Raw genomic sequence first — 13,491 nt, 5'->3', positions numbered from 1 at the left:
TTTTTCAATGGATCAAGACAATTATAGCACATAGGCAAATCTGAAAGTGGATAAAAGGGTCCTTAAACTTACTCTTCCCAAGGAGTAAATTGTTAGTTAAAGGAATCATGGCTTGCCATCACAACAGATAAACTGCAAACTTCAATGGCTGAAGATTGGAGAGGTTGATTTAAAGTTCAATGAAGGTCAGGCAGTTCTCGGTCCTGTAATTATGCCACCTGGAACACATAGTCTTTGAGGTTGCTGAGGCAGGAGAAGAGAGAAATGGAAGAGGTACACAGGTTCTTAATCTTCTGGGTCTGGAAGTGATAGATTTTGCTTGTGCTTGCGGTCGTTTGGTTGGAACTGGTCACATGGCCCCAATATGACTGCACGGGGGACTGGGAAACCCAGGGAAGTGCATGGATATTTAATGAATACCCATGATTTCCACCACAGTTTACCCTTATGTCAGTAACAATCCGTTTACACATTTCTTCCCATGCATAGAACTCCCTCACCCTCACTCCAAGGGATGTGACTCATAGTCCCATTCAGTAACTGAAATCTAGGAGCCCTGGATGGGTAGGCTGTAGCCCTGCTGTCAATTCCAGATTCAGTTCCCCTTGGTCCATAAATAAGTTTTATTTGTGTCCCCCTTGCCCCCAACAGATAGTGGTGGATCAGGGGGAAGCATAATAGAAATAAAGATTCCCACTGGGTAAGAAAGAATTAGAGATCTACTGCCTTCACCACTCTATAGCAATTCTGAAACACCAGGTGACACTAGGTGACACATGTTGGCACAGGGCAGTCCTGATTTTTGTCTGTTGCTCTGGTGGAGTTATTAACAGTGCCCTTTTACTCTCAACTATATGGTTACCCTATGTAGACTTTGTGAAGGCCACTACAGTGGGGAGTGGAGGAGATTCACTGACGAGGCCAAGGCTCTGTTCTGAGAAGAGCGCTGGGTCTATTGTCCCTCATTGCCTCCACCTTTTGGGAGTATTTCCTTGTCTTTTCCCCTCTTCGTTGAAGAGGGAACAAGAGAATAAGCCCTTTTTAGGAGCTGCACAGCTTTCAGCCCCTCCCTGCTTGTAGGTTTGGGGGCCCATGGGTTTTAGAGTCCCCGTCAGAGTATTTTGGCTTGCTTGGTCATATATTTCCTGGAAATTGACAGGCTTTTCACCTGTTTGATTCCAGTCACTTCTAAAAGTGAAGAACCTCACTTTTGAGACATAGTTTTTGAATCTGCTTTCTTTTTTTGCTTTGTTTTCCCCATGTACCTTTGTCTCAAATGATCATCAGTTATCTTCAGGCCATCCAGAAAAACAGATGGGCTGTCATTTCATCCAAGTCAGGTTTTCCTGGGTCTTTCTGTCTCAATGACTTCTAAACAGCAGAATCTCACTGTTTGGGATCTAAATGCAGTCAGTTCTTCCCATGCATCAAGTTTCTAGACTTTATTTTATTTCATTTCTGCTTATAAATCATCTGGTTCTTCCCTGAGCTTTTCTCTGTCTTAATACTATCTGGCCCAACTGGTAATGACAAGGAATGCACACTACTAACATTCTCTTTTCTAACCTCTTTCCATAGATTGACATGCTCATCGAGCAGTTGGTCTGCCTTCTGATTTTTCCCAAGTCACACTTTTACCAGATGTTTTGCCATTGCATAATATGGGTCTCCATCTTTCCTGCCTCCAATATCACTTTCCTCATTGCTTGCCTCCTGATTATGAAGCCAGTGCCAAATAATTTAGGTGTTTATAATGGAAGCGCTTTATATATATACACGATTGAAGGTAATTAATACTAGCTGCTGCACCCAACAAATTTCAAACTCTCAGCAGTGAACCTAATGAAGACTTACTTCTCACCCAGGTAAAGGCCTGTGTAGGTTGCCCAACCCTCCTCCATCTTGTAACTAGGCCACCTGAAACACATGGCTTCCCAGGTTGTCAAACCAGAGAGGCACATGGGCTTTATTTGTTTCAGTCTAGCAGTGACATATCTCGCTTCCTACTCATAGCCCATTGAACCAGAACGAGTCACATGGTCCCAACATAACTGCAGGGGGGACTGGGAAATGTAGGGGAAGCACAGGCTTATTTGTGAACAATAACCATCTTTGCCACAGAGGGAAGCATCTTGTTCCACAGAAGAGAAAGTTTTAACTTTGACTTGAACTTTTGTTCTTAAATTACAGGTGTAGCTTCGACCTCTAGACCTTGTAGAGAAGATGAATTTAAGTGTAGCAACGGACATTGCATTTCACAGCATCTTGTATGCGATGATGTCGATGACTGTGGTGACCATTTTGATGAAACAGGTTGCAGTAAGTAAATATTTATTTCTAGAGTTCATTGGAGTAACTCAGGTTTGCCTAATGAAAGCATGCAAGAACATAAAGTAGATGATAACTACATAGTTCTTTTTAATTTAATTTGTGCTCTGAACTGCAGTCGTAGCTACCTGTTACTGAGCATTCACTCTACCAGATGTTGGTACCAGACATTTACTCTGTACCAGACATTGTGCTAAATAGTACATGGATTATCTTATTTCACCCTTGTAACAATCCTATGAGCTAGGTATTATTCTCTCCCTCAATTTTTTTTTTTTTTATTTTTAATGAGGAAACTGGGTTACAGGTTTAAAAAAACTGGCCATGCCTTCTTACCGTTAAGAGGTTGAGCAGGAATTTCAATTCTGATCTACCTAACTGCAGAGCACATCCTTCTCCCGTTAACTAGGTGCCTCTCAGCACCTGAAAGCTGTTTTTCGTTTATGAGTCTGCATACTTTTTGACCATAAGCTAGATGCAGTATCCTTCGGCACTTAGGGGAAAAGCTTCTAAGGGGAGTTGATAAAGATGGGGATGTCACAGGGAGCCTTGGAAGGAACATTTATTTTTATTGTTAAAGTTGAGGGAGGATTTGTGTAGGAAAAGAATGATGAACACAACCAACAGGTGGTTCTAGTTCAATATTGTGATGGAAATGTTGGGATGACATGTTAATAATTTACACTTTTTTAGTCCTTTAGAGCTCTTATGAAATTCTTGCACATACATTATCTAATTTGTCACTCAAGTCAACCCCATTGGGTTGCTATTACTATGTCTGTCTATATAATCTCAGAGCTTTAGGACGTTGCTTGAGGTCATGCAGAGTGGCAGAGGCAGGATTCGAATAGTCCTGTGAGTCCCAACAAGACCTCTAGTTTGCTCTGCCACTAGGTGTGCCCCTTTGATCATCAACCGACCTCTCCAGGCCTCCGTTTCTTCATAGGAAAGAAAGTTCTTCAAACTCTAGGAGCCCATGACTTAATCATCCTAGTTAGTTCCACAAGATTTCAACTTCTTGAGCTTTAAATGCTCTTTCCTGAGGCATCCCAAGGATTTCCTGGCAAATTTTCTCCTGTGTGAGTTACAAAGGAGGGTAAATAACTGGTCATAATGAGTTGATTTGCCTTTTATTTTACCCACTTCCTAGTGGGGCTTGGAGTTTTTGACATAACAATGTGACTTGATGAAATATTTTAAAAAGTATGAACATGACAGGATTTGCAAAACTAGGTGTTAGATTTGAGTCTAGATTTGGTGCCACGACTGACATGTGAACTGTTCCAGGAGTTTGGGGAATTTCCAAGTTGGGCATGGGTCAAACATTAGTTCCTCTTTTAGTTGCCATGTAAAAGCCTTACAATAGACCACAGTACTTTTAATTCAAAAGACATTTGATTAAAAGCAGCCTTTATTGAAAGGGAGTAAGTAGCATAAACATTAATTTAGGTTTGGAAGCAGCATTTTTTTTTTTTTTTTAGGTATTAAGTGGATATGTGATAACGAATTCAGTCTTCTGTGGGTCAATAATTTAAGACATAGAATTCTTATTTAAAATATCAGTTCTCAGGTGCTACTAATCTACTCGCCTTTCTTTTCTTTTCCCTTTCTCCCCTTATTTCTCCTTCTCTTTTTAATTTTACACTTGATCTTAGCCAAAAGGCCAAGAAGCAATCCTTTTAATTTTAAACAGGATCCCTGAGGTGTTCAGGGCATATGTTTGCTTTTTAAAAAATATTTTAAAATCAAGAGAGAAAGACATTAGTATTTTTCTAGCATCATTGAAGTATAAAGAAAATAATTAGCCCCATAAAGGTAGATTGACTTGCTATTTCTCTGCTTAGTGGTTCTTATTCCTTCATAAAATAGAAAATAGAGTGCCTATATTATAAATACAGTGTCATGTTTGGTTTTGGATAGATCTGTTGTTTGTGGATTAAGATGGTGATTGTTTTCAGATGAAAGAAGTTATAAGTTCCTCATATTTGAGGAAGAATCTTATAATGTTATATGGTTTCTGCTCTTGTTTGAAGGACTATTGCTTCATAAGAGAATAACTCACTCAAGGGAGCAATTGGTCTAGAAATGTTTACTTCATGGGACCTTTAGTCACAGAAGATTACAGAGTCTAATTATACACATGAGACCCAGAGAGGTTATGTGAGTAGCTTAGGGCTGTCCAAATTAATAAAAACAGGTCACACTTACTAACATTGTAGTGGTGACATCACTACCAACCTTATAGAAATTTAAAAGAAATTTAAAAGGGAATACTATGAGGAACTTGATGTCAGCAAATTAGACTACTTAGGTGAAATGGCCAAACTCTTAGAAAGACAATGACATGACTCTAGAAAAAATAAAAAATCTGAATAGACTTATTTAGCAATGTGTAGTTCTTGGGAGCTAGACTAGACCTTTATTATAAGGCGTTCATGTATATATCTTTGAAGTATGAACTCCAATGGCAACATTCCATTGAATACCATGGTACTTTATTTTGTGATTATTTTTCTTTTTCGAACTCAATATTTTTAGTCGTTTCAAACCTCATATGCTTAAATAGTCATTGTACCCTAAGGAACCCTCATTACCTGCTACAGGAGGCAGATAGATACAAATCTATTTTGCTTTAAAAGGACTGAGCTAGGAGATACCACAGTCTCTTTGGCTAAAATATTCAGAAGCCTGTGACCAAGAGAATTTCATTTGAGAGGCAGACAAAGATTTAATCCTTTATGGAGATAACCACCATCCTTCCCACCCCTGGTCCCCCCATTGTCACTCACTAGGTACGTTCATCTTTGTCAGCTTCCCTGTAAGACCTGGGTTTGAGGGTTAGATGGAGACTCAGGATAAAAGATGCAAAGTTACAATAATACAAAAATGAAAGCCAGATGGCTTTGACAGATATTGGCAGAGACAAGAATTCAGAGCAATGAGGAACAATGAACTGTGAGGATGGAGTATGAGTTATTAAAAGTCTTCCCTGGAGTATCTGGACCCCAGAACAGTAGGGATAACAAGAGTCATTCATATGAGCCCTATAAAAATGAACTATTGTTGAATTTTTTTTTGTATTATGAAAGCTATAAAATCCAGAAAATAAATATTAACAATCAAAAGTAAAAATCACTTGAATCCTATAACTAAAAGACAACTAATCTTAAAGTTTGGTGTACTTCTGTTGTCTTTTTTTGCACATGTATGTGTAAAAATTATTAATATTAAAAAAATAAAGATACATAGTCTTTATGTAGTGTTACAATCTTTCCCTCCATTTTTGTTATAGATATTTCCCATGTCAAAGTATCATTTGAAATCATGAATTTGAATGATTGCCTAACAATCCATCATGTAGATAATCATAACTCATTGATTCTAAGATGCATGTTTATTTTCACATTTTAACATCTCTGAAACAAGGATCATTCTTCAGTTGATAACATGCCATAGTGTAAGTCCCAGAGTTTTTCTTTTTTAGTATTACATAAAGTAGTGCACCAGTGGTGGCTTACTCAGATTTGATAAAATGCAGTGTACCATAATTGTTCAAGTTTTCAAAATTTTATTATCAATAATGTATAATCCTTAAATAAATCATAGTGCACATTTTTCTTTTTGAAGGAAAATGTATTAACATGGAAAACTGGATAATAGGGTCTGAATATTTTTAAAGTCCTGGGTTCATATATGTTGTTGCAAAATTCCTTTTCATGCAGGCCACTCTATGGTTCTTATAGCAGTGGTATGACTTATAACTGGCCAACACTTGATATATATGTGTATACATATCTCAGTTGGTCTTCTTATAACTTTATAATTTCCTCCTATTTGTTATGTTGCTCTAACCTGTATCAATGTCCTTTATTACACATATAATAGGATATATATTACATATATCATTTTATATATCTTAATCCTAATATATATAATATATCAGATATTACATATCTAAATATATATAATAGCATAACAGATGGTTACAGTTGTAAAGAGCCTCTGACTTCATAGTTCTGGACTCTGAAATTGGATGTCCTGAGGGTAAGCCTGGCAGTGATGAGTAAAATGGAAAAATTGCCTCAAGAATCTAACATTATATACATTTGTATAAGTGGCATTCAGGGTGTTACTAGATATTTGAATACAGGGGTCCTCAATCCTTTACAAAGACTTATGGCAAGGGGTTATCTTGAGATGTCCTATAATAGGCTATAGATAAGTGTTTATACCTTTCATTTGTAACACTAAGATTGTTTTTCCAGATACAGGAAAAGAAAGATCATGTGCGGAGAATCTATGTGAACAAAATTGTACGCAGTTAAGTGAAGGAGGCTTTATCTGCTCCTGTAGACCTGGGTTCAAAGCCAGTATTTTGGACAGGAACTCCTGTGATGGTAGAGTATATTTCCTACAATTCCTACTTTTTAGGTTTTCCACTCATTCCGTTTTATTAAACCCCTGTTGAATTCCCTTAATGGGGCCAAACTCTTGGTTCTTGCTCATTAAAATACTTAAGTGCACCAGTAATTGTACTGTTAGAGGGTGACGATCAGTTCTGAGAGTATAAACTGTACATTCATGATGTATGTAACCAATGATGATGTTAAGATTTTGCTCACTAATTTCTTGGGACATGAAAAAACAACACTCAGGAATGCTGATTACTTTTTTTCCATGCTATCTTGCCAATCCCTAGCAGATGGCTAGGCAGATAGCTCATCCTTAGTAATGTCTGCTGAACCGGTAAGACTTCAGTAATGCTGACTGCTTATTGTATTAGTGTGAGAGACCGGTTATTTTTTGAAATAAACACAAATTTTATTTTCTTCATCAAAGTCCAACAACATATATTTGTTACACACTTTCTTATGCCAAACATAAGTGAGTTCTGAGGTATGGGGTTAGAAGCTAGCTTATCAAGATGGTAAGGACTGAGTATGATTTTAAGTGTCTTTCCTTATTTGAATTTTCTGTTTCTAACTCATGATGTATCATACTCAGATGATTGGGACAGTTCTTTTGGAAGCTGAAGCTTAAGAACTCAATAAAAAAAAAATCAAATGAATGAGTCCCTTTCCTGAAGCTAGTGAGGGCAAGGGAACTGGAACTGAACAACGCCAACACACAGCAGCTTTCCAAAAGTGAAAATTTTATTCTGCTATTGTAGAGCTGCACTGTTGCAGTTGAGCCCCATCTTCATTGCTTCCTAGCTTTGGGACTTTGGGTTTAGGAATAGTCCATATTGCAGAGTCGTTCTGGAGGACTAAATGAGGGAAAAACAGCAGAGGCATGTGAAACCACATCTGACTCTTAGTAAGTGTTCCACAAATGATGGTGTCATGGCTTATTTTTGTCTGCAGCTTTCTCAGTCCGCATTGTTTATGAGTATGGATTTGAACAGAAGCAGGGTCTCTAAGGAATGGTTGGGAGCAGATGGTGCATATTTGCTTTTATTGTATCTACAGACATCAACGAATGTGAGCAATTTGGGGTTTGTCCCCAGCACTGCCAAAATACCAAAGGAAGTTATGAGTGCTCCTGTGCCGAAGGCTTCAGGTCTGTGAGTGACCACTATGGAAAACGATGCGCAGCTGATGGTATGCTGGGTTCTGCTGGGACTAATCAATCGACTTTTAGAGAAATAAATGCTGATGAGTACAATATACCAGAAAATAAGCTTTAGGCTCTCAGTCTTATTTTTAATTCACCAGCTACTTCTCTTCCAACACCCATCCACTCTCTTCTCTCTCCTCTCCTGCCAGATTAAGACAGTAACTGCAATCCCACAACAAATATGTAGGAATTAAAATGAGAGTCAGGTATTATTTATTATTCTGGGCTTAGCATCTTGTCCACCTTGATAAAAACTTCAAAAAGTGGACAAGATGTCACCTTCCAGAATATTTACACAAGAAAAGCTTGCTTATAGGGTGGTGGTCAACGGAAGGAAGTTAATGAAACCCTCCAGCTCCCACTCTAAGACTAAGGTGTGGGAACCCTGTAATTCATGAAAAATAGTCTCATTCAGTTGGGGCCAGTCAAGGACATTCTGTTGGTAATTTCTTTTTTTACTGTTCATGGACTGCTGATCATAGACAGAAAGAGTCTGGCTCATTTATGATTTCAACCATTTGTTCTACATTTTAGGTTAATGCCAGTATCTGAGAGGCCTGATAGAAAGCAGTAATAAGAACTAGAAAGAAATGACAAAAGAGAAAGACTGTGTGGCAGAAGTATTATATAGTCCAAATTTCCAGAGTTCTGACCAAAATCAGCATATCCCCGTCGAAGGGTATAGGTCTTCACAAGTCTTACAGATTTGAATTTGAAGTTTGTACTGGAGTTTAAAGAACTTGAAAAGGAAATCACATTTTTAAGATTTAAGAGTAAAATGGCTGTTCAATTTCTTTATACAAATTGGGCTTTTAAAGCATACGTTTGATTAGCATACTTAAATATTTTACCCCCCAAACCTTCCTGACATTGAGTGAAAACTAGAGTAAAGGCATTTGAGCAGTTGGTCTGGTAATTAGGCAGCAAATTAAAAAAATGTTCAAGTCGTTTAACTAAGGAGATGACTGAAATAAATTCTCGTAGTCACATAAAGCACAATGTCAAGACAGAAGAAATATATAAAGTGAACTTTCAAAAGTTACTTAAATGAGATTTGATTGATATTATTGCAAGTAAATTAAATTTTAAAATTCAAACAGTGCACTTCGAGATGAGTAACCATTGAAATAGCTGCTTTGGGTAAGAACAAGGATGAGCTGTTTTTGTCATTAGCTGGAAGATAAATTGAATCGTGGAGCTGATTACCTGCTAAAACAATCATAAATTCTGTCAGTAAAGAGTAAGGAATGAGGACTTCCTGGTAAACTTTTAGTAACGCTATACATATTGTATTTCTTCTGTGAGATTGTCTACAGTCTTGTGTTTTATTGCCAGTGAATAAAGAAAAAAAAATCAGTGGAAAAGAGGACACAGTCTAGGGGTCTCAGTCTTGCCCTGTTCTAAACCATCACCCACCGGGGATAGGAATAAAGAACTGATAACATCCCTAGCAGAAATATTAGTTTTCCACCTGAAAATGGTGGCAAGAATGTCCACTGTCACAGATCTGGCAACCCAGTTGGGTAGTTAGCTCTACTGATTAGCAGAGATAGTCAGATTTCTATAAAAACTTATTTTTTTTTAAAGGTGGGAGGATACTTGCTATTTTATATCTACTTTATACAAAAAAGAATTCAGATAGAATTCAAACAGATAAAGAGGCCCTTGTCTCATTTACAGGTAATCCTCCTTTGTTGCTACTGCCTGAAAATGTGCGAATTCGAAAGTATAATCTCTCATCTGAGAAGTTCTCAGATTATCTTGAAGGCGAGGAACGTATTCAGGCTATTGATTATGACTGGGATCCTGAGGGCATAGGTCTCAGTGAGTATGAACTTTCGCATCTGTCATTGATATTAATTGAATTGTAAGGTGTTGAACTTTGGGGAATTTATTTTTCAATGAGTGAATTTTGTTGCATGAGTGGAAGAGGTTTCCTCCTGTCCAGCGTGTTCTGGACGCCTTAGCATGACGGTGGGTCCCAGCCAAACTTTGTCAACTTCTAACCAAACCTTCTCCCATCTCTGGGGATTATCCTTTCAGGACCACCTCATATCTCTTTGTCTTTGCTCAGGTAGGGACTGTTCTTCCCCATCACTGTACCTTTCAAAATTTCTACTCAAACTCAACATTTCTACTCAGCTCAAATGTCACCTCCTCTGACATCTTCTATAGTTCTTCCTGGGCACAGTTCCATAAGTACTCACTCATGAGCCCGTAGTGTTTTATATATGGTTTTACTAAACCACCTTAAATAATTGTAACAATTCTCTGGTTCTCCATTTCTTACCTGTAAAATAAGAACAGTATTCTTGTCTGCCTGACTACCTCTGAGAGTTCTTTTGAAGATCAAATGAGATAACATGTGAAATGCTTTGCATACTATCAATAACAATGCAATGTAAGATTTCTTATGGTAGTGTTTTCACACTTACACAATACAATAAAATTTTTAAGCATGGAAAATACCTAGGAAGCCATAGTCTTCCTTTGATTTTTAAATGCCTGCCATCCACTATCCTGTAGTCTATACGCTAAATAGGATTTCTTGTCTACATAGCTCCTTTACTGCCAGTTATTGAATAGTCTGCCCCTGGTTTATCTATACATTTTTTTTTTGAAACTAGAACTTGATCCTAATGAGAGAAAATAGGCTCTTGACTGAAATATATTTTAATAAGTTACCTTGAAATAGAGACAGCTAAGTCAGTATCAATAAGCTATCAGTTGAAGTATTTGTAGCTAGTAGCTCAAGTATAATGTGTTGAGTTTGATCAGATATATGTAATTGAATTACTAGTCTTATAGGAACAATAAGGAAGTAGAGATGTCAATGAAGGAACAGTAGTCCACCCGATTAGACCCCAGTTCCTCCCTTACCTGATGTTCTTAACATGAAACTCACCTGTTTGTCTTGCCTTGCAGGTGTCATATATTACACTGTGCTAGGCCACGGTTCTGAATTTGGTGCTATTAAACGTGCCTACATCCCCAACTTTGAATCCGGTACTAATAATCTTGTGTCAAAGGTTAACCTGAACCTGAAATACATAATGCAGCCAGACGGATTAGCAGTGGACTGGGTTGGAAGGTAAATTTAGCCACGTTCCCCTCTTGTCAATTCTATTTTCCTGGCTAGATCTCCCTCCTGCTTGTCACACCACGTGAGTTAAGCTGACCCAGATATGGGTGCACTCAGCGCTGGTGCAGCTGGCTGATGCCTGGGCTTGCTCTAGCCCCAGCAACCACCTCTGCTTACCCCAAGGTGTCATATAGACAGTATAATTTCCTATAGTCTATGTATGCCATGAAAAAGTTTGGGAAAGCACCGAAGTCAAGATTTTGTATTATATCTAGGAGAGCTTTCTTGCCGACAGAGTTTTGGATTCCAAAATTAACTTCCAGTATGGCAGCACTATTCATTTTAGAAGAAATGGAACAGTCTCACAATTCTACCAGCAAGGCAGTTGAGATGAGACATTTTTCTCTGGTAATTATTTTGAGGAGGAACAACCCACATCTTGTGTTTTGAGCAGACTGTATTGTCTGAACAGATTGGAAATTTGACTTTCCTGTGTAGTCTTTGGGTTGAGTTAATAGCAGTGTCAGCTTTATTCTGCTCTTTTAGGTCTCCTGGAGCCCCAGGGACTAGAACCAGAGCTTTTGTATGATCTCTAAATAAGAGCCTTAAGTAGGTTTATCATCAGGCAGATTCATGACATGCAAACTGATGTGGAAAAGTTCATAAGCTCCTTTTTTGAGGAGGAGCCTTGCATTGGAGTGGCATTTATGGGAAAGTGATTATGTTGGAATCAGAGCTCACGCATTCATAGACTCCCCCATGGCCTTGGGAATGAATGAATAATGAAAAAAATGTTTGAGAGGGGAGTCTCAGGGGCTTGTTGCCGACCTCTGGGAGAATGAGAGTCATTTGCAGCATAAATTAATTTTCACCTTTTAACAAACCTGTCTAATGCTCCTGGAAGACTTGAACATCTCTGAAGAAGTTAATTAGGTCCCTGCTGTGCCCACAGGCTATCAGGACAGTCATTTCAGCATTTTTTGTCAGGAAACAAGGCCTCAGAGAGTCAGTAACTTGAAATTATATAGACCGTAGCACTTCCTTCTGAAAACCAAACAGGCAGTAGCAAATCTGTCTTCATGTGTGAAGTTTTGCTTCTTTCTCAGCCTTAATGAAAGAGCGAGTGAAGAAGCTGACGGAAGTCTTTCTGCTTGTAAGAGACTGAGACCTGCAGCTCTAATAGTGAAAATAGGGCAGGGTGGCCTTGCTGAGTTCATTATTTTGGAAAGGCTATCTCCGCTCATTGGAGCTGATGCCAGATTCCTATTAATTCCACTGGGGCTCTTGGTTGAATCGAAACAGATTCACAGGGCAGTTGCAGTTAAAGGGCCAGCTAAACAATGCCTGGTGACTTCCACCTGGAAAGTACATGTCTCGTAGTAATGCCAGATGTGATGTCCACCATCATCACTGATCCTGGCTGATCAAGAAGGAGTCCCCTCTATCCCTTACTCTTCCACTTGTAACTTTCCAAAGATGCTCCCTTGGCTGAAGAGATTGGGGCGTTCCTGATGGAGGGAGACTCTGCTCTCATCATGAGTGTCTAAGTGGTTGTCTTGTTGGCCCCAGCTTCCAAACTGAATGCTTTCATCTTCAAACCTCTTCCCTAGAAATGACCAGTCTAGATTTTTTGGATTTTTAACTTTGTCCCTTTAAATTCAGGCATATTTACTGGTCAGATGCCAAGAGTAAACGGATCCAGGTGGCTAAACTTGATGGGAGGTACACAAAGTGGCTGATTTCCACCCAACTGGATCAACCAGCTGCAGTGGTTGTGAATCCCAAACTAGGGTAAGTACTTGTAGGAGTCCTTTTTTTTTTTTAAAGTTTATTTATTTTATTATGAGAGAGACAGAGAATGCCAGCAGGAGAGGGACAGAGGACAGAGAGAGGGGGAGAATCCCAAGCAGGTTGCACGCTATCAGTGCAGAGCCCAATACACTGTGAGATCATGACCTGCCTGAGCCCAAATCAAGAGTTGGACACTTAACCAAGTGTCCAACTTAAACAACTTAAACACCACCCAGGCACCCCAGTACTTGAAGGAGTCTTTCATTTTCTAGATATTTGCCACTGGATTTTCAAGAAATTATACCTTTAATTATTTTTTCCTAATTGTACTGAAATTGACTTTGAACTTTTTGCATTGACATCTATGACTAATTTAAGATGCCCTAAAGATCTTTAGGACCATCCAAGCTTCAGACTGATACTGTGTAAGGGGAGGGCCTCTGGCCACAATTTTTTCCATAGCCCAGTTGTCCAAAATCCACACATTTCTCAATAGAATTTAAGGATTGGTTTATACCTGGTGATTGGTTTAGACTAGAGGCTGCAAAGTGGTAGCTGGTAGGCTAAATATGGCTCACAGATATATTTTACTTGAACTAAACAGAGCTTTAAGGTTTTTAAAATTTAATTGCTAACACACACACACACACACACACACACACACACACACACAC

At 38.6% G+C, this 13,491-nt stretch overlaps 1 protein-coding gene across 3 annotated transcripts in view; it reads left to right on the top strand.

Moving 5' to 3' along the window:
* Positions 1-13,491, top strand: part of LRP2 (LDL receptor related protein 2) — a 199,488-nt gene that overhangs the window by 166,396 nt on the left and 19,601 nt on the right. For all 3 annotated transcript variants that reach the window (XM_053215239.1, XM_027055548.2, XM_053215240.1), the window contains 6 exons: positions 2,191-2,319; positions 6,594-6,725; positions 7,797-7,928; positions 9,625-9,768; positions 10,870-11,035; positions 12,689-12,817. In XM_053215239.1, the coding sequence (XP_053071214.1) occupies positions 2,191-2,319; positions 6,594-6,725; positions 7,797-7,928; positions 9,625-9,768; positions 10,870-11,035; positions 12,689-12,817 (832 nt within the window). The remainder of the gene's footprint in view (positions 1-2,190; positions 2,320-6,593; positions 6,726-7,796; positions 7,929-9,624; positions 9,769-10,869; positions 11,036-12,688; positions 12,818-13,491) is intronic.

The sequence above is a fragment of the Acinonyx jubatus genome, chromosome C1, assembly GCF_027475565.1.
Source record: "Acinonyx jubatus isolate Ajub_Pintada_27869175 chromosome C1, VMU_Ajub_asm_v1.0, whole genome shotgun sequence".
NCBI lineage: Eukaryota > Metazoa > Chordata > Mammalia > Carnivora > Felidae > Acinonyx > Acinonyx jubatus.
The sequence above is the reverse complement of the archived record's forward strand: the minus strand, read 5'-3'. Positions and strand labels throughout refer to the sequence as shown.